Source organism: Plecotus auritus (assembly GCF_963455305.1).
Source record: "Plecotus auritus genome assembly, chromosome: 9".
Taxonomy (NCBI): Eukaryota; Metazoa; Chordata; class Mammalia; order Chiroptera; family Vespertilionidae; genus Plecotus; species Plecotus auritus.
The window spans coordinates 106,896,989-106,917,171 of NC_137783.1; the positions used below are offsets into that span (position 1 = coordinate 106,896,989).

The window sequence follows — 20,183 nt, forward strand, 5'->3', positions numbered from 1 at the left end:
TCAGTGCACATAGCGACCAGTCATAACGGTTGCTTAGGCTTTTATATAGATAGACTAGAGGCCCGGTGCACGAAATTTGTGCAAGGGGGGGGTGTCCCTCAGCCCAGCCTACACCCTCTCCAATATGGGATCCCTCTCACAATCCAGGACTGCTGGTTCCCAACTGTTCACCTGCCTGCCTTCCTGATTGCCCCTAACCACTTCTGCCTGCCAGCCTGATCACCCCCTAACCACTCCCCTGCCAGCCTGATTGATGCCTAACTGCTCCCCTGCCAGCCTGATTGCCCCTAACTGCCCTCCCCTGCAGGCCTGGTCATCCCTAACTGCCCTCCCCTGCAGGCCTGGTCCCCCCCAACTGCTCTCCCTTGCAGGCCTGGCCCCTCCCAACTGCCCTCCCCTGCTGGCCTGATCGCCCACAACTGCCCTCCCTTGCAGGCCTGGTCCCTCCCAACTGCCCTCCCCTGCTGGCCATCTTGTGACAGCCATCTTGTGTCCACATGGGGGCAGCCATCTTGTGTGTTGGAATGATGGTCAATTTGCATATTACTCTTTTATTAGATAGGATGGTTTCTGTACTAAATAGGCTTATAGTTCACCTGTGCTTGGCAGGAACAAGAGTGAACCACTCAATCCAAGGGACTCTGCTACCTCTTCGTTCTGCAGTGTAAAAAAGGCTAGAGCAAATACAGAAATAAAGGTGGGGTGGGGGTGGGGGAATGAGCGTATAAATAACAGCACTTATATGCCAGGTGCTTTGGATTCTATTTTGTTTAATTTCTAGACCAACCTTGTGAGGTAGGCAATACTATCCCCATTTTATAGATGGTGAAATTTAGGTTCCAATGGATTAAATAACTTGCCAAAGATCACACAGTGAGTTGCTAAGAATTGGTCAAATGCTAAAACCTATGTTCCTACCATGCCACACTGTTTAGGTATCATCTAGCCTCTCATGATCCACGGACCACTATCCCAGGCTGGTAAGAGGAGAGAGGGAGAGTTGTAAACAGCAGCAAGCATCCTAAAGGTGACCCAGTGATGAGTCATGAATTGGTGCCCAAAGGGAGGTAGTGAAGCATCCCAGGAAACCACGTCGCCTCACTTCCAGTGCAGGTCTAGCCTTTCTGGTCTCATCGCCAGGGCTAGTGAACTGCTCCGAGTCCTCATCACAGAGTCTGCCTTCTCTCGTATAAAGGGATCTGTGGAATGCAGAAATATTAAAAAACCAAATCAGTGTAAAACCACATCACTGAGGTACTGTCATGTTCCTCCTGAACAGGAAAAATAATGAAAAAGCTCAGTGATGTTGCTGTAGGAGAAGCCTGGCAGTATCATAGCACTGTAAGAAGAATCATGTTATCAGAGCTGCAATAACTTCATTTTACCAAAGGGAAACATCGATGTAGAAAAGTAAGTTAGCCCTGGCTGGTGTGGCTCAGTTGGTTGGAGCATTGTCCCAGAATGTCACAGATTTGATTCCCGGTCAGAGCACATACCTGGGTTGCAGTTCGGGTCCCTGTCAGAGCATGTACAGGAGGCAACCAATTGATGTTTCTGTCACATCAATGTTTCTCTCTCTATTCCTCTCTTTCTAAAAATCAATAGAAACATATCTTCAGGTGAGGAATTAATAAAGAGTCTGGCCAGTGTGGTTGAGCATTGACCTATGAACCCGGAGGTCACAGTTCAATTCCAGTTAGGGCACATGCCCAGGTTTTGGGCTCGATCCCCTGTGTGGGGCATGCAGGAAGTAGCTGATCAATGATTCTCTCTCATCATTGATGTTTCTATCTCTCTCCCTCTCCCTTCCTCTCTGAAATCAACAAAAAATATATTTTTTAAAAAGAGAGAGAGAAAAAGATGAAAGGTAAGTTATCTGGGGTCATACAGAGCCAGGACCAGAGCCCAGATTTTTTAACTTCTGCTATGCCACGAAAATCAGAAGTGTTGTGTAGAACTGCTGCTCTTGTCTGTGAAGCAGTTTGGGGTTGGTCACAGAGTGGGTGTTCTACCCACACAATACTCCCTCCCCCAGTCCCAGTCCCCACCTCCAGTCCAGGCTGCAGAATTCCACGGCGCCAAGGAAATTCACTAGCACAGAAGAAAGGACTTAGATGCCAGTTAGGCCAGGGCTCATTCGAATCTCAGCTCTGACATTTGCTGAATAACCTTGGACTCATTTTACTTCTCAGTCCTCCAGCTTTTTCATCTATAAAAGGGGATGCTAATTCTATTAGATAATATACAAGTGATTTTAACCTATAAAACCATTCAAATACCTGTTGTTGTTTTTACAACCACTGTTATTATCCAGTGAAGAAACTGAAGCCCAGAAAAGTGAGGCCTCACATCTCATTAGTGGTGGAACCAGAACTTGACTCCGAGCTGTTGACCCAATTCAGTTATATTCAAGAACCTCTGAAAGGCGACTTAGGGAACCTTGAGGGGAGAGAGAAGCAAGGCTGAAGTTCGGATTTGGGTTTGAGGTAGTGGAAGGAAGAATGGCTGAGGAAATACCTGAGCAGAGCTCGCCATAGACTGTGTTCAGGTCCCTGTTTAATCCCCAACATCACAGGTGGCTTCCAGGCAGATTATGAAGATAGCACATACGGCTAAGATCGGGTGCAATGAAAAGAATACCCAGCTCAAAGTTGGGGCCAGTCTTGCTTTTGTCCTCTTACTAGATGACTTTTAGTGAGTCACTTCACCTCTGGCTTTAATTTCCTTACCAGTAAAATGGGAGTAAAAATCCTGCCCCACCTACCTCCATCTGTGGTCTTGAGATTCCCATGGACATGAACAAGGTTTATCACCAATGAAGCCAGTTTGTGGGAGCAGGGCTGGCAGGTGGCCCAGGATTAAAACTGGCAGGTGGTGTGGCCAAGTTTCTCCCCATCTACCCAGGAGTAACCCACCCATAACGGTCCCAAGTTCACTTCCTGTCACCTAGTGCCATCACCTGCTTGTCTAGCTGGCTGCCCACCCACACCTCACAACCCCAACCCTTCTGTGCATAGACATATGGGCTCTGACTCCAACACATTTATATGTCCTCACAACAGAGTTTCCCAACAGGCATGCCTGCACAGGTAGCAGTCCTTTAGCTTTCCATTGGTTGACTGCACCCCTGTCAGGTGCAGGAATATTGTGAGCAGCCTCATCTATCACCCCTATGTGACATAATATAATTTTTCATGTTCTGTGACTTTAAAAAATATTGGGTACATAGAATTCACACATGGAATTCACAATTTACCTGAGTAAATACCCATGGTTATTAACAAATGTGCACACACATAAACACATGTGCATACATCAGGTATGTACTCACAGGTCACTTTTCCCTCTGTCTCCATAACAGTCACTCCATTACTCACCAATTCTGGGTCAGAAGGAGAGTAAGGCAGGCCTGGCCTTGGGCCTTCCCAGGTGATGTTCCCAGAACCCTGAAGTGAGTGAAGGTGGCTCTGTCTGAGACACCCTCCCACTGGGTTGCACCACTGCTCCCCATGCTCCCCTGGAATGTCCCTCCGTGGACCCTGACACCCGCTAGCATGGCTGCCATTACCTTCCCTAGAGTCCGAGGCTTAAATGGCCTGTCCCGTTATCTCCTGGTATGTCCTCGTCACCTCCTCAGCTTTCAAGGTAAGGTGGGTGAGGATGTGATGAAGGCTGGAGAAGTGCAAGTGGAACTGGGCTTCTAGATCCAGCTGCCCCAAGACCTCCTCGCCCTCTTCCGTCTCTGCAGCTTCATTCTCAGCCTCATTGGCTCCACCACCTGCCATCTTGACCTGCCCCTCCTTCCGGGGCAGCAGCCCATGTTCCACATCCATGCGGATGGCCTTGAGCATGGTGAAGTAGTTGTAGAGACTGGGGGCTCCAGCCTGGGCCTCACACCCTTGTGCACTTGGCTGCATGTCCCGCAGAAGGCTGGGGAACATCACCACCTGCTCCATGTTCTGCACCACGGCCGAGTACCGGTCCATGACGGTCAGCAGGCAGTTCTTGGGGTATCGCGTGGTGAGCACCTGCATGGTCGCTTCCTCTGGCACCCTGAGTCCGGCAGACTGCCCAGCACTGTTTCCACACTGTTATTTTTAACGTCTGGGTGTGCTGACAGTTTGACAGGATGCCAAGGCCCACCTGGTGGGTCAAAAACACAGCTCTGTTTTAGGCCAATCCCAGTGCTTGGGCCCCAGTGCCTGTATTAGGCGATCTATCTGCCCAGGGACTGACCTGCCAGCCTTCTGCATGTCATTTCAGCACTCCTGACCGCCTGGACAAGAGCCTGGCTCCTCCTCCGTCAGCTCATAGGGCCAGTTACAGGGAAGCTTTGCTCTTTGGCAACTAGTGCACTTGACCTCAGGGCAGTCACTAATTCCTTCAGGTCACCCGAGACCAAGCTGCCCCTTGCTGCCTACTTAGAGCAGCCTCCTAAGGCGCAGCTCCCTTCTTCAACCTGGAGTGCCTAGGCTGTGGGATGAACGAGGGGATTCAGGAAAGAAATCGCTTGGAGGAAGTGGGAGGGGGAGAGAGAGGGGCAAAGAGCGCTGAAATAGGAACCAGAAGCCCAGTCCTGCAGTTTCCTCGTGTGTTTTGGTTTTTCTTTATTCAGCAGCTACTCTGCATCTATTTCTGCACTAAACTCTTTCACAAGTTATCGCATTTAATCTTCACCACAACCCTATGATGAATATTTAATCTTCCTGTTTAACAACAAGAAAGCCGAGGTGTAGATTGCTAAAGGAACTCACCCATGGTCCTATTGGAGCTGGGATTCCAGCCCAGGACCACCTCTCCCCCACCTCCGGTCAGTGTTCTAGATCACGTGAGGTTGAATGAGTTGCACAAGGTCACTGGGTCTGTATCTTTATCTGTAAATTCGGGGTATTGTTGTGAGGATCGAATAAACAAAGCTAAAGAAAATGCTTTGTAAGCCACAAAGCACAGTCCCAAATGTATTACCTGGGCAGATTCTAGATTCATGCTCAGGTCCCTCCCAACTCTAACCTGTAATTCCACGCCTTACAGTGCTTCCTCTTTACCACTGGCCTAGTCCTTTGGCCAGAGTCTTGGAAGATAATAATCATTTTCACAGCCACATTATCACAATTACCAAACTGCATTTGTTATACTTATTTAGGAAAGAATTAGGAAAACGAGGCCCAGAGGGAGGCTCAAAGTTGCACTGCAAGCTTGTGTCAGAGTCAGGATTCTGGTTCGGCCACCTGCTCACAACACCGCCTCAGGTGGAAAGATCTCTAGGTACCTTCTGCCCAGCAAGAGAGGAGAGGAGAGGAGAGGAGAGGAGAGGAGAGGAGAGGAGAGGAGAGGAGAGGAGAGGAGAGGAGAGCACAGGGAAGGGACTGTGTCTCACCTAAGTGACTCTTTAAAAAAAAAATTTTTTTTATTGATTTCAGAAGGGAAGGGAGAGGGAGAGAGAGATAGAAACATCAATGATGAGAGAGAATCGTTGATCAGCTGCCTCCTGCATGCCCCACACTGGGGACCAAGCCCACAACCCAGCATGTGCCCTTGACCAGTCCACAGGCCGACGCTCTATCCACTGAGCCAAACCAGCCAGGGTTCACCTAAGCGACTCTTACTCTCACCCCATGGCAGGAACCCCTCCGCATCCCTAGGACTGACAGTTACCCACTCGCCTACTTCCTTCCACTCCTGTGGCCTGAGCGCCGAGAGAGTTCATCTTTATGTTGAACTGAATTCTACCTCCCTTTAGTCCTTCCCCCTTAAGTTATAATATTCACCCCACCCCCACATCACTGGTCTTTACTCTGTTTCACACAACAGAGGAGTGTGAAAAACCATTTCCCAGCCTCTAACTCACGCAATGCCCACAACGTGAGGCAGAAAAACAAAAGTGTATCCCTTTCAGATAAGGAAACGGATACTCAGAAAAGGGGAGGTAGTGGCCCAAGGTCTCAGAGGCGGGAGAGGGAGGCTCAGCCCAGCTCTCTGGGCCTCAGAGGAAAGCAGTTGCCCCTCTCGCCAAGCGCCCTTTGTGGGCTGGCTGTGTACACAGCTGCAGGTGACCTGGGTTCATCCTGCGTTGGACAGTTGGCCTTGCCTCTTCAGAACAGAGAGGGCAGCCAAGTTCAGGCACCTGCTGTGAAGGGCAGAGCTTCCACGTTAACCCTTTCTTTACTGCAGGTGATGGAGTGGGACAGAGAGTCCGGCCAGCTCTTCCTCCCTCCGGCTGTGTGGCCCTGGGCTCCTCTCTGAACCTCAGCTTCCTCCTATGTCCTAATAACAATCAGAGCAAACACTGATCACGGGCTTGCTATTCTAAGCAAAGTACTTGGAACAGAACTCAACCCTTCCAATAATCACATGTAAATGGTGTTCTCCATTTACAGAGGAGGAAATTGAGGCCTCAGAACACACACTATTAGTTTAAGGCAAGGAGGAGTTGGGATGAGCAATAATTCCTACCCATGGATCGTTATGAGGTTTGGAGATGATGTCTGTGAAATATCTGGTATATTACAGAAAAATATGCACTGCCTCCTGCCACTTCCCCTTTCCTACACTTTGCTTCCCAATTCCTCATTTGCCCCTCCATCCTAGGACTCGATACACACATTTCAGTTCCGTTCCTATCTTTCCTGGTGCCCAGAACTGCAAATACTCAGCGGATTCTGAGTTCCAATGTCCACGGCTGTAAAGTAAAAGGTTTGCAGATCTCTGAAGGGAAGGCCCTTCCAGCCCTGGTTGGGTAACTCCTTCTGAATCCATGTGCAGGTCCCTAAGAGCATTACCCTGCCTTAGTGCTGGCGCTTATAACCTAGCCCCATCGTCACCGACTCAGAACTGGAAAACATGATGTCCCAGTTCCGTGCCCAGGGCTGGGAGAGCTGACTCTGGCACAATGGGCAGGGCAGGCGTGCCCTCCCTGCACGCGGCAGCCTCCTTCCTCTTTTACCCAGTGACCAAGAGCCACCCGGGCCCCTATGGACCGCCCCTGCCTCATCTATTCAACAAGGGGGCTGAGCTTTGTGAGGGCCTCTCCAGCTCAGACTTTGAGGAACTCCACTGAGCACATGGCCCCTGGTCCCCGTGGTGGCACCCTGCCCCTGTGCTTGCATGCTAACGCCAGTCTGTTCCCAGACTTGTTGCTGGACTGGCCCAGAAGGATGGAGTGAGTGAGTAAATGGGTGTGTTAGTGAAAAAGGGAGAGTGTGAACAAACTCATAATTGGGGGGGGAATGAGTTGTGTGAGCGAATGTGTGCAGAACTCTCTGGTTGCCCTGGGAAGGAGGGAGAGGCCAGGGTTGCCCAGCGTCGCCCAGCCAGCAGGCTACAGACAGAGACTGCCCCCAGGTCTACATGGCAGATGGGAGGCCCTGGATAAAATTTTGCTGAATCAGCAGCTGCCAGCCATCTTGGATGAGAAGACAAAGAGCAGGGATCTAAGGGGAGAGGCTTGGCTCAGACAAGTCCTAGGAGTGGGGAGAAGAGGAAGGCAGAAAAGGGAGGTGGGGGCTTCTCAGGGGCTGCTGTGGTGCAGGACACGGTGGACTCTGGTGTCCCTGCTCTCAAGTTGCCCCATCCCAGGGTTGGGAGGTTATCTGGTCCAACGGGGCACTGCAGGTGGGAATCCTGGCAATGGAAGGGAGGGAGTTAGCAGAAGCTGGACTAAACCTCAAGCGTCATTCAGTATCCCCAGAGTTCTCTCCTGCCCTCAGGTGGGGGAAACTGAGGCTGGGTGAGGCATTGTCCTGGGATGGCCTCCGCAGAGCTGCCAGTGGCCTCATCCTCAGGGCATCTGCATGGCCCACGCTGGACAAACGGAACTGATTCCAGATGGACTGGAGTCAAGGTCCCAAGGGCCAGGCCAGGAACACCGTGTAAATGTGGTGCAAGGGTTAGGATGATTATGTCCTGCCCCAGGGCTGCCTGTCTCCAAGCAACCGGCTAGGCGAGGACCCAGGCAGCTACAGAAGGGACTCAGACAAAGGTTGCAGCCAGTTTTCTAGTTTTAAAAATGAATTTTAGCCCCAGACAGTTTGGCTCAGTGGATAGAGCATCGGCCTGCCGACGGAAGGGTCCTGGGTTCGATTCCAGTCAAGGGCACATACCTCAGTTGCATGCTTATCCCGGCCCTGGTGTGGGAGACAGCCAATCCATGTGTCTCTCTCACATCGATGTTTCTCTCTCTCTGTCTCTCCCCCTCCCTTCCACCCTCTCTAAAAATCAGTGGAAAAATATCCTTGGGTGAGGATTAAAAAAAAAAAAAGAATTTTATACACACATATCACCTGATATCGATGGGTCTCAGGCTGTTTTTCTTCCCATTGTCACTCCAGTCCTGACCTATTGGGAACACATGGGCTCACGGGCCAGGAGCTGCCCAGTCACTGAGCCCCTGGTGGGCCAGGAGGAAGCCCAGAGAAAACAGGACATGGTCCCTGCCGTCCAGAACCTGACTCCCTCTGTCACCCAGGGACCTCATGGATTGAGAGCCTACTGTGTGTCTGCACTGTGCTGGGCCTGGGACTATAACAGGGCATGAGGCAGACAAGGCACCCCAGTCAGGCAATTTATATCTAGTGGGAAGAGCTACAACAAACATATGTACAGATGCATACAATAATATCACACTGTGACATGTACTAGGAAGAAAATAAAGTGAAATAATGCATCGGAGCCTCGCGACTGCCAGTGTGGTCTGCAGACAGGCAGCAGCAAATCACCAGGGAGCTCATCAGAAATGCAGGTTCCCAGGCCCTGCCCAGGACTTCCAGATCAGAAACTGCATTTCAGCAAGCTCCCCAAGGGAATGCTTATGGCCAGGGAGTCAGGAATTCACTCCAAACCAGCGATTATTATCCCAGGGAAGAATAAATATTTGTGTTGACACCTGAAGGTTCTCAGCTCCTGGAAGATGTGTCTTCCAGGCAGCAGAAACAGCCAGTGCTACTGAACATAAAATATTCTCCTTAAAGACACACCTAGCTCACCTGGTAACCTTGCAAGTCACTCTACCTCTCCAGGCCTCAGTGATCCACCTGGAAAATTGAGGAGTTGGACTAAATAGAAGCTCTTTTAAGTTTTAAAGAGAAAAGGAAAGGAAAGGAAGGAAAGGAAGGGAAGGGAAGGGAAGGGAAGGGAAGGGAAGGGAAGGGAAGGAAGAGAAAGGAAGGAAAAAAAGAAAAGAAAAGGGGAGAAAAGAAAATCATCTGAATGGAGAATTTTGGGCATCAAAAGTTAAATGACTGCCCTAGCCAGTTTGGCTCTGTGGTTAGAGCGTCAGCCCATGAACTGAAGGGTCACGGGCTCGATTCAGGACAAGGGCACCTACCTGGGTTGCAGGCTCCCTCGACTCCCCCTCCCCCCCCACACACTCCTCCCTCACCCTCTCAACCTCGGCCCCCCTGGCATATGGGAGGCAACCAATCAATATGTCTCTCTCACATTGATGTTTCGCTCTGTCTCCCGCCCACCCCCCTCTCTAAAAATCAATTGGAGGAGACTGCTAGAAAAACCAAGATGGCGGCATAGGTAAACACCTAAACTGCTGCCTCGCACAACAATTTCAAAACTACAACTAAAAGACAGAACGGACACCATCCAGAACCACAGGAAAGCAGGCTGAGTGAAAATTCTACAACTAGAAGGAAGGAGAAAAGCTCACAGAGAATTGGAGGTACGGCAAAGGGGCTTTGTGCACGCAGAGAGGAAGGGCGGCTGAGAGCCTGGCTGACTTCCTCTGGCAGAAGGGGGAAGGAAGCCTCCGACCGCACTGAACCCCAGTTCTGACTGCACTGAACCCCAGTTCCGGGGGAACCCCTGGGGACCCACGCTCTTACGGGGGGAGTCTGGACTCTCGGGCAGAGACTCGAGCTGGGAAAGGCAGAAGTCTGAAGGCGCACGCGGGCCAGTGCGCACAAAGGCTGCGGGGGTTGCCACAGGCTTTCCCTAGTGGAGGGGAGTCAGAGGATTCTGACTGCACTGAGCCCCAGTTCTGACTGCAGTGAACCCCAGTTCCAGGCGAGCCCCTGGGGACCCACGCTCTTGTGGGGGGAGTCTGGACTCTCGGGCGGAGACTCGGGAGTCGGGGAAGGCGGAGGACTGAAAGCGCACGCGCGCGGAGGGGCAGGGCTGACAGGAAGCCAAGACTGAGGCTCCACCCCATCCAAGCTGAGCACAGAGGCTATTGCAATTTGGCAAGTCTAATCCTATAGGGCTGTCTCCAGCACCGGGCTTCTCCCAGCATAGACACAGCTGATCCTTACAGCCAACTGACCCGGAGGTCAATTCTTCCCAGTGATACCAACAACAATAAAGACTTAATTACAACAAGGCTGTACACACAGTCCACAAAGGGGTGCACCAAGAGTGTCCACCTCAGGTTAACTGGGGAAGCAGACCCACTGGGCCATATTGGAAACCTAGCACAAATATCTACCTTACCAACTCAGGGAATCAATGAAAATGCGGGGTCAAAGAATCAGATCACAAACGAAAGAAATGGAGGAAAACAAACGACTGGATATAGAATTCAAAACCACCGTTATAAGACTTTTTAAGAATATCCTAGAAAAGGCCGATAAATATAACGAGACCCTCGAAGATATGAAAAAGGACCAACTAGAAATTAAACATACACTGACTGAAATAAAAAATATTATACAGAGACCCAGAAACAGAATAGAGGAACACAAGAATCAAGTCAAAGAATTGAAATACAAAGAAGCAAAAATCACTCAACCGAAAAAGCAAAAAGCAAAAAAAAAAAATCCAAAAAGTTGAAGATAATGTAAGAAGACTCTGGGACAACTTCAAGCGTACCAACATCAGAATTATGGGGGTGCCAGAAGAAGAGAGAGAGCAAGATACTGAAAACCTATTTGAAGAAATAATGACCGAAAACTTCCCCCACCTGGTGAAAGAAATAGACTTACAAGTCCAGGAAGCCCACAGAACCCCAAACAAAAGGAATCCAAAGAGGACCACACCAAGACACATCATAATTAAAATGCCAAGAGCAAAAGACAAAGAGAGGATATTAAAAGCAGCAAGAGAAAAACAGTTAATTACCTACAAGGGAGCACCCATATGACTGTCAGCTGACTTCTCAACAGAAACTATGCAGGCCAGACGGGAGTGGCAAGAAATTTTCAATGTGATGAATAGCAAGAACCTACAACCAAGATTACTCTACCCAGCAAAGCTATCATTCAGAATTGAAGGGCAGATAAAGAGCTTCACAGATAAGAAAAAGCTGAAGGAGTTCATCACCACCAAACCAGTATTATATGAAATGCTGAAAGGTATTCTTAAAGAAGAGGAAGAAGAAAAAAGTAAAGAGAAAAATTATGAACAACAAATACATATCTATCAACAAGCGAACCTAAAAATCAAGTGAATTAAAAACCTGAGGAGCAGAATAATCTGGTGAATATAATAGAATCAGGGGCATAGAAAGGGAATGGACTGATAATTCTCAGGGGGAAAGGGATATGGGGGGTTCATGAAGAGAATGGACAAAAATCATACACCTATGGATGAGGACAGTGGGGGGGAGGTAAGGACAGAAGGTGGGGTGGGAAAGGGGTGGAGGGGAGCTATGGGGGGAAAAAGGAGAAATAATTGTAATAATCTGAATAAAGATTTATTTAAAAAAAATAAAAAAAAAATAAAAATCAATTGGAGAAAATGTCCTCTGGTGAGGATTAACAACAACAAAAAAGAGTCAAGTGACCAGCTAAGAAAGCTATTTGCGGGAGTGTCAGGTCCCCTCTCTGGAGTCCTCAGGTCATCCCAGGAGGCCCAGGCTTTTTCTGTGACTCAGGAATATGGGTATCTCTGCTGTTCTGAGAATCCACTGCAAATTCTGCTGATACAAAGACTGTGAATAGAGGACCGGAGGAGACCCAGGAAGCTGGCAAGTTTTGGGTCCAGCCACTCCTCCCAAATTCCTCCCTGTCCCACCCCTCCCCAAGTTCTGGGAACACTCAGTGCCTCTTCCAGCTGATGCAACAAGCTCCCATGGCAGTCTCGGGGCTCTGGGCTGGCAGAATTGCAGAGAGAGGGACCGACATGTCAACAAAGAGCTCCTCAGTCAGTCAGGAAGGTCTGGATTATTGGAGCTGGGTGTACTCTAGTGATCCTGCAACCCAGCCTCTACTTTACGGATGAGGAAACTTGAGCGTCCAACTTATATGTCCAATCATGTTTTGTTCGCGCCCCTGGAAGGACTTCACCTTCCATATGTATCACTATAAGGCTATGATACTTTAAAATTCTGTGACAAGACTAGTCACGCATACAGATAACATGTCTGTCTCTCCTCTACCTGGGAGCCCCAGAGGGCAGACAGACAAACTCTACCCTATGGCCCCGGAACCCCAGCAACTCAGGAAAGTTTCCTTAGTTGGTTGATTGAAAGGATGAATAAATGAAATTGTGGGAATTTTGTCTACCTTTGGTGTGCTCCCCAGATATTTCTTCACTCCTTCCTTCATTTTTTTTTTCTCTTCACAAAGTTTTACAGAGGAAACCTGGCCACAGGGAGGGGTGGGGTGGGAGGCTGCCAAAGCCAGGCCCAGGACTCCAGAGAGCTCAACTATGATGGGCCTTGGCTCAGCTACCTCCTTCTGGGGTGCTCCATGAGTCACCTGGGGATGGGGTGGGGGGTGTCTTACTCTGTGCAAAAGGCTGGCCTCCAAGCTTGGACCTAGGCCAGAGTCCAGGAAGTGTCTGAGGGTCCTCTCCCCACTCTGATGGAGTGTTTGGCGATGACTTGGTTGGGGGAGGAGGCCATGAGCTCATACACAAAACTTAGCCTATTGAACACCCTTCTTCCAGGCTTTCTCAGGCCTTCCAGCCCTCAATCTACACCCAGCCATCTTTGGGGTTTCCTTTCCTTTCCAGCCAGGGTTCACAGTGACTCCTGCTCTGGCTTCTCCATCAATTCCTCCATACACAATCAATCTTCCTTTGGTATAAGAAGGAACCACCCCTCCCTGGCTCAAATACCTTCAATAGTTCCTGCATTAGCTTCCTATAGTTCTGTAACAAATTACCACAAATTTAGTGGCTTAAAGCAACACAAATGTACCACCCAGAGTGGCTCAGTTGGTTGGGTGTCATCCTGTGTACACTAGGGGAAGGAATGGGAGGGGAGGGAGGCGGGTGGAGGGGTGTCTCAGTCGGGCACATATCTGGGTTGTCAGTAAGGATTTTTTTAAAAATTTGTTTTAATGAATTATTCCCAGAGGTCAAAAGTCCAAAATGGGTCTTCCTGGCCTCAAATCAAGGTATCAGCAGGGCTGCGTTTCTTTCTGGAGGCTCTAGGAAAGAATCCATTCCCTTGCCTTTTCCAAATTCTAGAGGTTGCCAGCATTCCTTGGTCTGAGGTTCCTTCCTCCACCTTCAAAGCCAGCAACACCTTCTCATATTGCCGTCTCTCTGGCTCTCCCTCTTCCAGTTACAAGGGTTTTTGTCATTACATTTGGCCTGACTGGATAATCCAGGATAATCTTCCCATCTCATGGTCAGCTGATTAGCAATTTTAGTTCCACCTGCATCCTAATTCCCCATTTGCCAAGTCACCTAACCTATTCACAGGTGCCAGGGATTTGGACATTGATGTCTTTGGGAGCCATTATTATTGTACCCATCGCACTCCTCATCCCTTTCAATTTGTTTTTACATGCCACGACACTTCTTTACATGAAATTTTGCACAGAAGCTCAATGGAAAAGAATTTGATTTGGCTGCAGCAGGATGAGGGGGTCTATAGCTGACCATCTTTCATTAGCCCTAGGGTTACCTCCAGAGAACCCAGAGACTCCACAGAGCACAACTGGAAAACCACCAGTCACGATGTAGTCCAAAGTCTTACCCTGGCATTCAAAGCGTCGACTAGCCTTTCTGGCTTTATTCTCTGCCAGCAGGACGACAACCTGAGCCCCACCTCTGGGCCAGGCTCTGAGCTGGGCAGGAAGGACACCCGGATTCACAGTCCCTGCCCCCAGAAGCTTAGAGCCTGATGGGGGAGGAAAACAGACAACTAAGCAAGCCACTTCAGCCTAGCTGGGTGAGTATCCCAGGAGCACAGGGCACAGAGAAGAGAGGTGCTTGGGGAAGCTTCCTGAAAGAGTAACATTGTGGAGTTATCAAGACAGAGAAAGGTGGGAATAACCATAAGTGCAGGATGGTAAGGGGGAAATGTGGCTTTCTCTCTCTCTCTTTCTCTCTCTCTCTCTCTCTCTCTCTCTTAGATATATTCACTATACACACAGTACATGCACTACATATGTATATATGTAAATACTTTATAATACTACAGTGTATATTATATATTAACGTATAGATAGCACATATAGTCTTTATAGTATATGTAACAAAGGATATACCTATTACAATTTTTCTGATTTCATGCATCTATATATTATTTACTAATGCATACATATACAGTAAATAAAAACTTAACATGGGAATGAAAACATGCATTTAAGGAGTCATCTCTGGGGAGGGGGCAGGTGAAAGGGAGGAGTAGACTTCACATTTGTTAAGTCTTATTTACCAAGCTCAGTGATGGGTACATAGATATTTATATATTCATTCTCTAACATTTTTGTATACATTACGTGCGTATAGAAAAGAAAGAAAAGTGGGAAATGTTTTCCGGGTAGAGGTATCAGCTTTAGCAAAAGCTGAGACACAAAATACCAAGAATACTGATGAATCCTCAACTTGCCTGCACTGTCCCCAAATTCCACAGTAACTTTTCTACCACCACTACCCCCCCGCCGCGACCCCCGTTTCCTGCCTCACCCACCCCCTTTTGCCCAGCCTTACGCCCCGGGCTGACCATTCTGACCAGGTCAGCCCCTCCCCAGTCGGATAGGCTCTCATCCCACTTGCAAGTGTACACCTCTCCTAGGCTGGTTCAATTCACGAAGGCATGCACGTCTCGCCGCAAAGACTCAGGCAAGGCTGAGCCGGATCCAGCCCCAGAACTGGGCACCGAGGCGGGAGCCGACTGCTGCAGCTCAGGCCAGCAGGGGGCGCTGCCGGGCAGGCCAGGACCTGGGCTCCGCCCGCGCCACCGCCGCTGCTCAGCCCCGCAGCCCTGGGCAACGCGGTCCCTGAACTCCCGCCAGCGCGCGGAGGCCAGTCGCCCGTGGAAACACCCGAGTCTCCAGGCGATACTTGTCCGCCCCGTTTTAATAGAGAGGGGTTGGCGGGAAGGGAGGAGCGCGGGAGAAAACCCTCTCTTCTCCAGGAGAGGCGTCATGAACGGTTTGAGCTGTTTATTAAAGAGGCTTGACTGCAGGTGAAAGCACGCAGCCGCTTTCTTTCCTTCCGGCCACTGCCCTTGTGCACAGATTCCGTGAGCTCACTCTGTCTATACTGTTCCTGGATGAAATCTCGGCAGCTCCTCCAGTTTCTCCGAGAGTCTCCCGTTTATTGCCAGATAATTTCAAATCGTGAATAAGCCACGTGCAGGCCAGTGTCAGAGTAAAACTACCCCCCATCCACACCCTTTAGCCCTCCGCCCCGCTGAGGCCTTTTCTGGCGCGGACACCTGCTGGCTGGCGAAGGGCTGGAGGAACTGGGCAGCCGCTCTCCAATCTCGCCTCGCTCTTCGGCTCCTCCGGCCCCTCCCGCTGCCCCGGCTCTCCAGGACTGGGGGGAGAAGTCTAATTAAACCAGAGGCCTCTGGGCGTGACAGGTTCCAAATACTGACACTTTCTATGAGGAGCACTTTGATGGGTTCCTGGGAGACCCACCACCCCACCATTCTCCTGCAGGACCCCCAAAACAGGGGCGGGTTGCCTCCTCCTTCAGGCTGCTATAGCCCCACAGCTTCTGCATCCCTCCCCACACTCTGGCCTCTTTCTGCTGGAGTCCCCTCACACCTTAATGGAAGCCCTCTTCCTTGGTGTCTGTTTCAAGAAAGGCCTCCATTCTGTTCCTTTCTGCAGGGTCTACATGTGCCCTACAGGACACACACACACACACACACACACACACACACACACACACACCTCTGCAATGCAGCCCCCTGCCTAGGAGCCCGGCACTTGCTAGCTCTCACCGGATTCCAGATCACAGAGCCTCCTCCTCCAAGACTCCTCAAACTGTTCTAAAGCCTCTCTCCCCGGGTTTGAGGTGAGGAGGGAGCAGTTCCTTCCCTTCTGGTGGGATGTGGGTTGGAGGACCCCCGGTGAGTGCACTAACAACTCTCTCCAAAGAGGTTATCCTCCCAAGTTCCTGGGGGATTTTGGCTTTCTCTGTGATGGGCAGGAGGTAGGTCTTTGCTCTCCCTCTCAGGTGGTCCAGTCTCTCAGCGACTCTGGCTGGCATTGTGTCTCGCTGTGAGACCTCAGCTGAAATTCTGAGGTGGCTGGAAAAGTCTTTGTTTATATCTTACTAGTGGCCCAGTGCACGGATTCGTGCACATTGAAAGGAAATTAATTAGAAGAAATATTTTAATATTGCTATTCACCCTTTCTCTATAATAGAAGTGTCAACCAAACTCACGAGCAACAATGACAGATCGAAACACACACGTACAATTGGTGCCAGCGAGAGCTTTATATGTATCGCGCATGTACGAGTCAACTTAGCCTTATATAGATATAGAACAAACTTGCTTAATTAGACCTGCTTTCTGATGTAGCTAAAGTTTTTCCAGCCCAGTGAAGCACCCCAACTTCTCTTTCAGGTAATTGTCAGCAACACAGCAGTAAATATCAACACAAATCAGATTATTATTGTAGATCACGCAGGGAGAACAAAGGGTAAAATATTTAATTGTAGCAGTGTTTGACTATATTCTGTGCAGTGAGAAAACCTGAAGTCATTTTCAAGGTCCACCATTTCTTACTTCTTTTCAGTTGGGTCAAGTTTCTAAGCTTTCTAAATCTGTTTTCCGGCTAATGAAAAGAAAATACGATTCCACCCAGTCTCCTATCTACCTATTCCAGGACTTCTGTGAGGATCAAATGAGATGAAGCACAGGAAAATGCTTCACAGACATTTGGTTAAAGTGTAAAATGTTTGCACCTGGCTATAAAGCAAGTCATGTTCCTGGGCTGAAGAAACTCCAAGGAGGCTAGTCACTAGGGAGAGGAAGCTGGGCATTGCTACATGACATCATTACCCGGTGCTCACAGCGATCCTTCCGTGCTGGGCTGGGCTGTGGGCTGCATTTTGCACCATGGGGTCTTGGCAGCGTCGGCTGCAATTTGGTCGGGTGTCGCTCCAGGGTGGTGGCGGGGCTAGTGTCCCACTTGAGGGAAGCTGAGTGTTGCCAGGTCCGCGGTGCCAGTGCGTGTCACGGCAGCTCCTGCGTTGAGTGTCTGTCCCCTGGTGGCCAGTGCACATCAGAGTGACCAGTTGGACGGTCATACACCTAGCATATTAGCCTTTTATATATATATAGATTAGTTCCCAGCCTTTGCCTGAGAGCAGTCTCTAACCTCAACCCAGAAGAGACCTCGCCAGAGTATCTACCCAAAACACAAATCTGACGTCACTCTCCAGCGTGAAACACTCTCTAGCCTCTCCGGTTGGCACGCTGCAGTTCAGCAACTGGGACTTGATAGACTCCTCTGGAGCCTCCCACTTTCTCTCACACCTTTTCCTTTTCCTCCACCGGAAGAGTTCTAGCTTTGCTGTTCCACTTGGCCAACTCCTTGTGGACTTTGAAGACCAGAGTCTGAATGTTTCATCCTCCAGGAAGTCTGACCTGACACCCTCTCTTCTGTGCTTCCACAGGCCTTAGTGTTCTGTTGTAATTGCCTTGATCCATATGTATCTCCTCACTTGATTCTGAGCTCTTTGAGAACAAAGTATTTGTTTTGTTGAGTGTATTTAAAATTTTTATATGAAAAACACTAAAAAGAAAGTCAAAATCACCCATTATCCCACCACTTTTTTTTTTTTTTTAATATCACAGGAAGGACAAAGAATCTTCCTTCTCCTGCCTGTCCTGCCAATCCTTTCTCCAGTGACAACCACTTTTAAGAGGGTGGTGTGTTTTCCTGGCACACACACACAATTTTATAATTCTTACTAGAGGCCTGGTGCAGACATTCGTACACTTGGGGACGGAGGGGGTCCCTCAGCCAAGCCTGTACCCTTTTGCAGTCCAGGAGCCCTCGGGGGATGTCCAACTGACAGCTTAGGCCTGCTCCCCATAGGTTGATTTGCATATTATCCTTTTATTATATAGTATTCTACATCTTGGTCTGCAATTTTCATTTTCACTTAATGGGCTAACTTGGGCATCTTTTCATGTTAATGCCTATAGTTCTTACTCATTCTTTTTGTAAAATTATGTGCATGTATTTATATATAGCATAAAATTTGCCATTTTAACCATCTTAATTATACAAATTAGTGGTATTAATTACATTTGAGTATTGTGCAAACATCACCACTACCCTTTTTAAAAAATATATATTTTTTTTATTGATTTCAGAGGGGAAGGGAGACGGAGAGAGAGAGATAGAAACATCAATGATGAGAATCATTGATCAGCTGCCTCCTGCACGCCCCCCACTGGGGATTGAGCCTGAAACGCAGGCATGTGCCCTGACCAGAAATCAAACTGTGACCTCCTGGTTCATAGGTCGATGCTTTTTCGTCATCCCAGACAGAAACTCTGTACACATTAAGCAATAACTCTCCACCCCTACACACACACACACACACACACACACACAAGCAACCCCTGGCAACCTCTAATCTACTTTCTGTCTTTATGAGTGCCTCACCCTTTTTTAGGGCCTGAATATTATTTTGCAGCAGGAGACATCATCATTTATTTAACCATTCTCCACTAATGGACATTCACCTGATCACTGTGATGTGAGACCATACAGTGAGAACCATGGCTGGCTGTGGGGCCTGGATCTGCTGCATTCCTGGTCCCCCAGCATCCAGCCCTGAGTCTGCCCACAGAGAGTGGGCCTGCTCACTGGGGCGACCACACTCTGCTGCACCATGCTAAGGCTGCCCTGGTGAGTCATCAGGCACAGGGTACTGACCCCCCAGGCCTCTAAGAGAAGCTTGATGGTCTGTGTATCTCCCAATCTGGAAGCCCTGAGTCACCCTGATTTACCAGGCAGCTCCCAACTCTGTGATCTATTAGTTTTGCCCTTTGTGGGAGGCAAACTCACCTCTCATTCAAATCCAGCCCTACCTGGAAATTGCCTTATCTAACCTGGGGAAATTATGACTCACTCTACCCAGCGGTGGGTAGGTGGGTGGGTGGAGGACTGAGAGCCACCAGGAGAAAGAGAAAAAAGACAGAAACAAGGCTGGATTCCAGGGGGCGGTGGGGAGGGGGGGGAATAAAAAGTGCAGGAGAAAGAGTAGAGAGGAAGAGAAAGCAAAGAGACAGAGAGAAAAGAGGCAGAGAGAAAGAATACCAGAGTTAAAGGGGAAACAGAAAGGAGCAGTGCCGGAGAAAGGAGGAAAGAGAGGAGAGTGAGAGGGGAGTGAGAAGAAAGAGAAGCTGGGAGAAAGGAAAGAGAACGTGGAGCAGGAAGTGGAGGAGTGCCTTAGCTGGCATTTTGGATCAATCCAGAAAAAATTGCTTGTGCTTCAGATGCCAGCAAGACATGTGGTGGAGGTGGTCTGGCTTGGTTCTCAGGCCCTGGCTATAAGCTAGCTCATGTTCTCAGCCCTTGACTACAGCCCTGGCAGCCCTATTGAGGGCTCAGATGCTGAACATGGGGCAAAAACATACTCAGGGCAGCCACACCCATGTGCCCAGTGGTAGACACAGCCTTTCTAGTTACTTGGCAACAAAGAATAAGATCCTCAGAAAGGTGGATACTTCCTGCACAGTTCCTTAGCTACAAAGGATGCTTGTTAACAGTGCTATTTATAGTAAAGTAAAAAAAAAAAAAGACAGAAGAAAAGGAAGAAATGATACATTCACACAGTACAATGTTATACAGCCATTAAAAATAATGGTGCAGAAGAATCCTTAATAATATAGGGAAACCTTCATGATACTAGATAAAAAATAAAGCCCAGCTGGCATGGCTCAGTGGTTGAGTATCAACTCATAAACCAGGAGGTCATGGTTCGATTCCCAGATGGAGCACATGCCCGGGTTTTAGGTTCGATCCCCAGTGGGGGGCATGCAGGAGACAGCCAATTGATGATTCTCTCTCATCATTGATGTTTCT

The 20,183-nt window shown here is 49.1% G+C and overlaps 1 protein-coding gene across 1 annotated transcript; it reads right to left on the bottom strand.

Annotated features, from left to right (window-relative positions):
• Nucleotides 1-538: 538 nt before the first annotated feature.
• Nucleotides 539-4,253, bottom strand: THRSP (thyroid hormone responsive). Its single transcript, XM_080640847.1, has 2 exons — nucleotides 3,569-4,253; nucleotides 539-1,199 (listed from the first exon to the last, which is right to left on the bottom strand). Exon 1 carries the CDS (start codon nucleotides 4,032-4,034, stop codon nucleotides 3,588-3,590), a length of 447 nt encoding a protein of 148 aa, XP_080496973.1. The 5' UTR covers nucleotides 4,035-4,253; the 3' UTR covers nucleotides 539-1,199; nucleotides 3,569-3,587.
• Nucleotides 4,254-20,183: the final 15,930 nt, after the last annotated feature.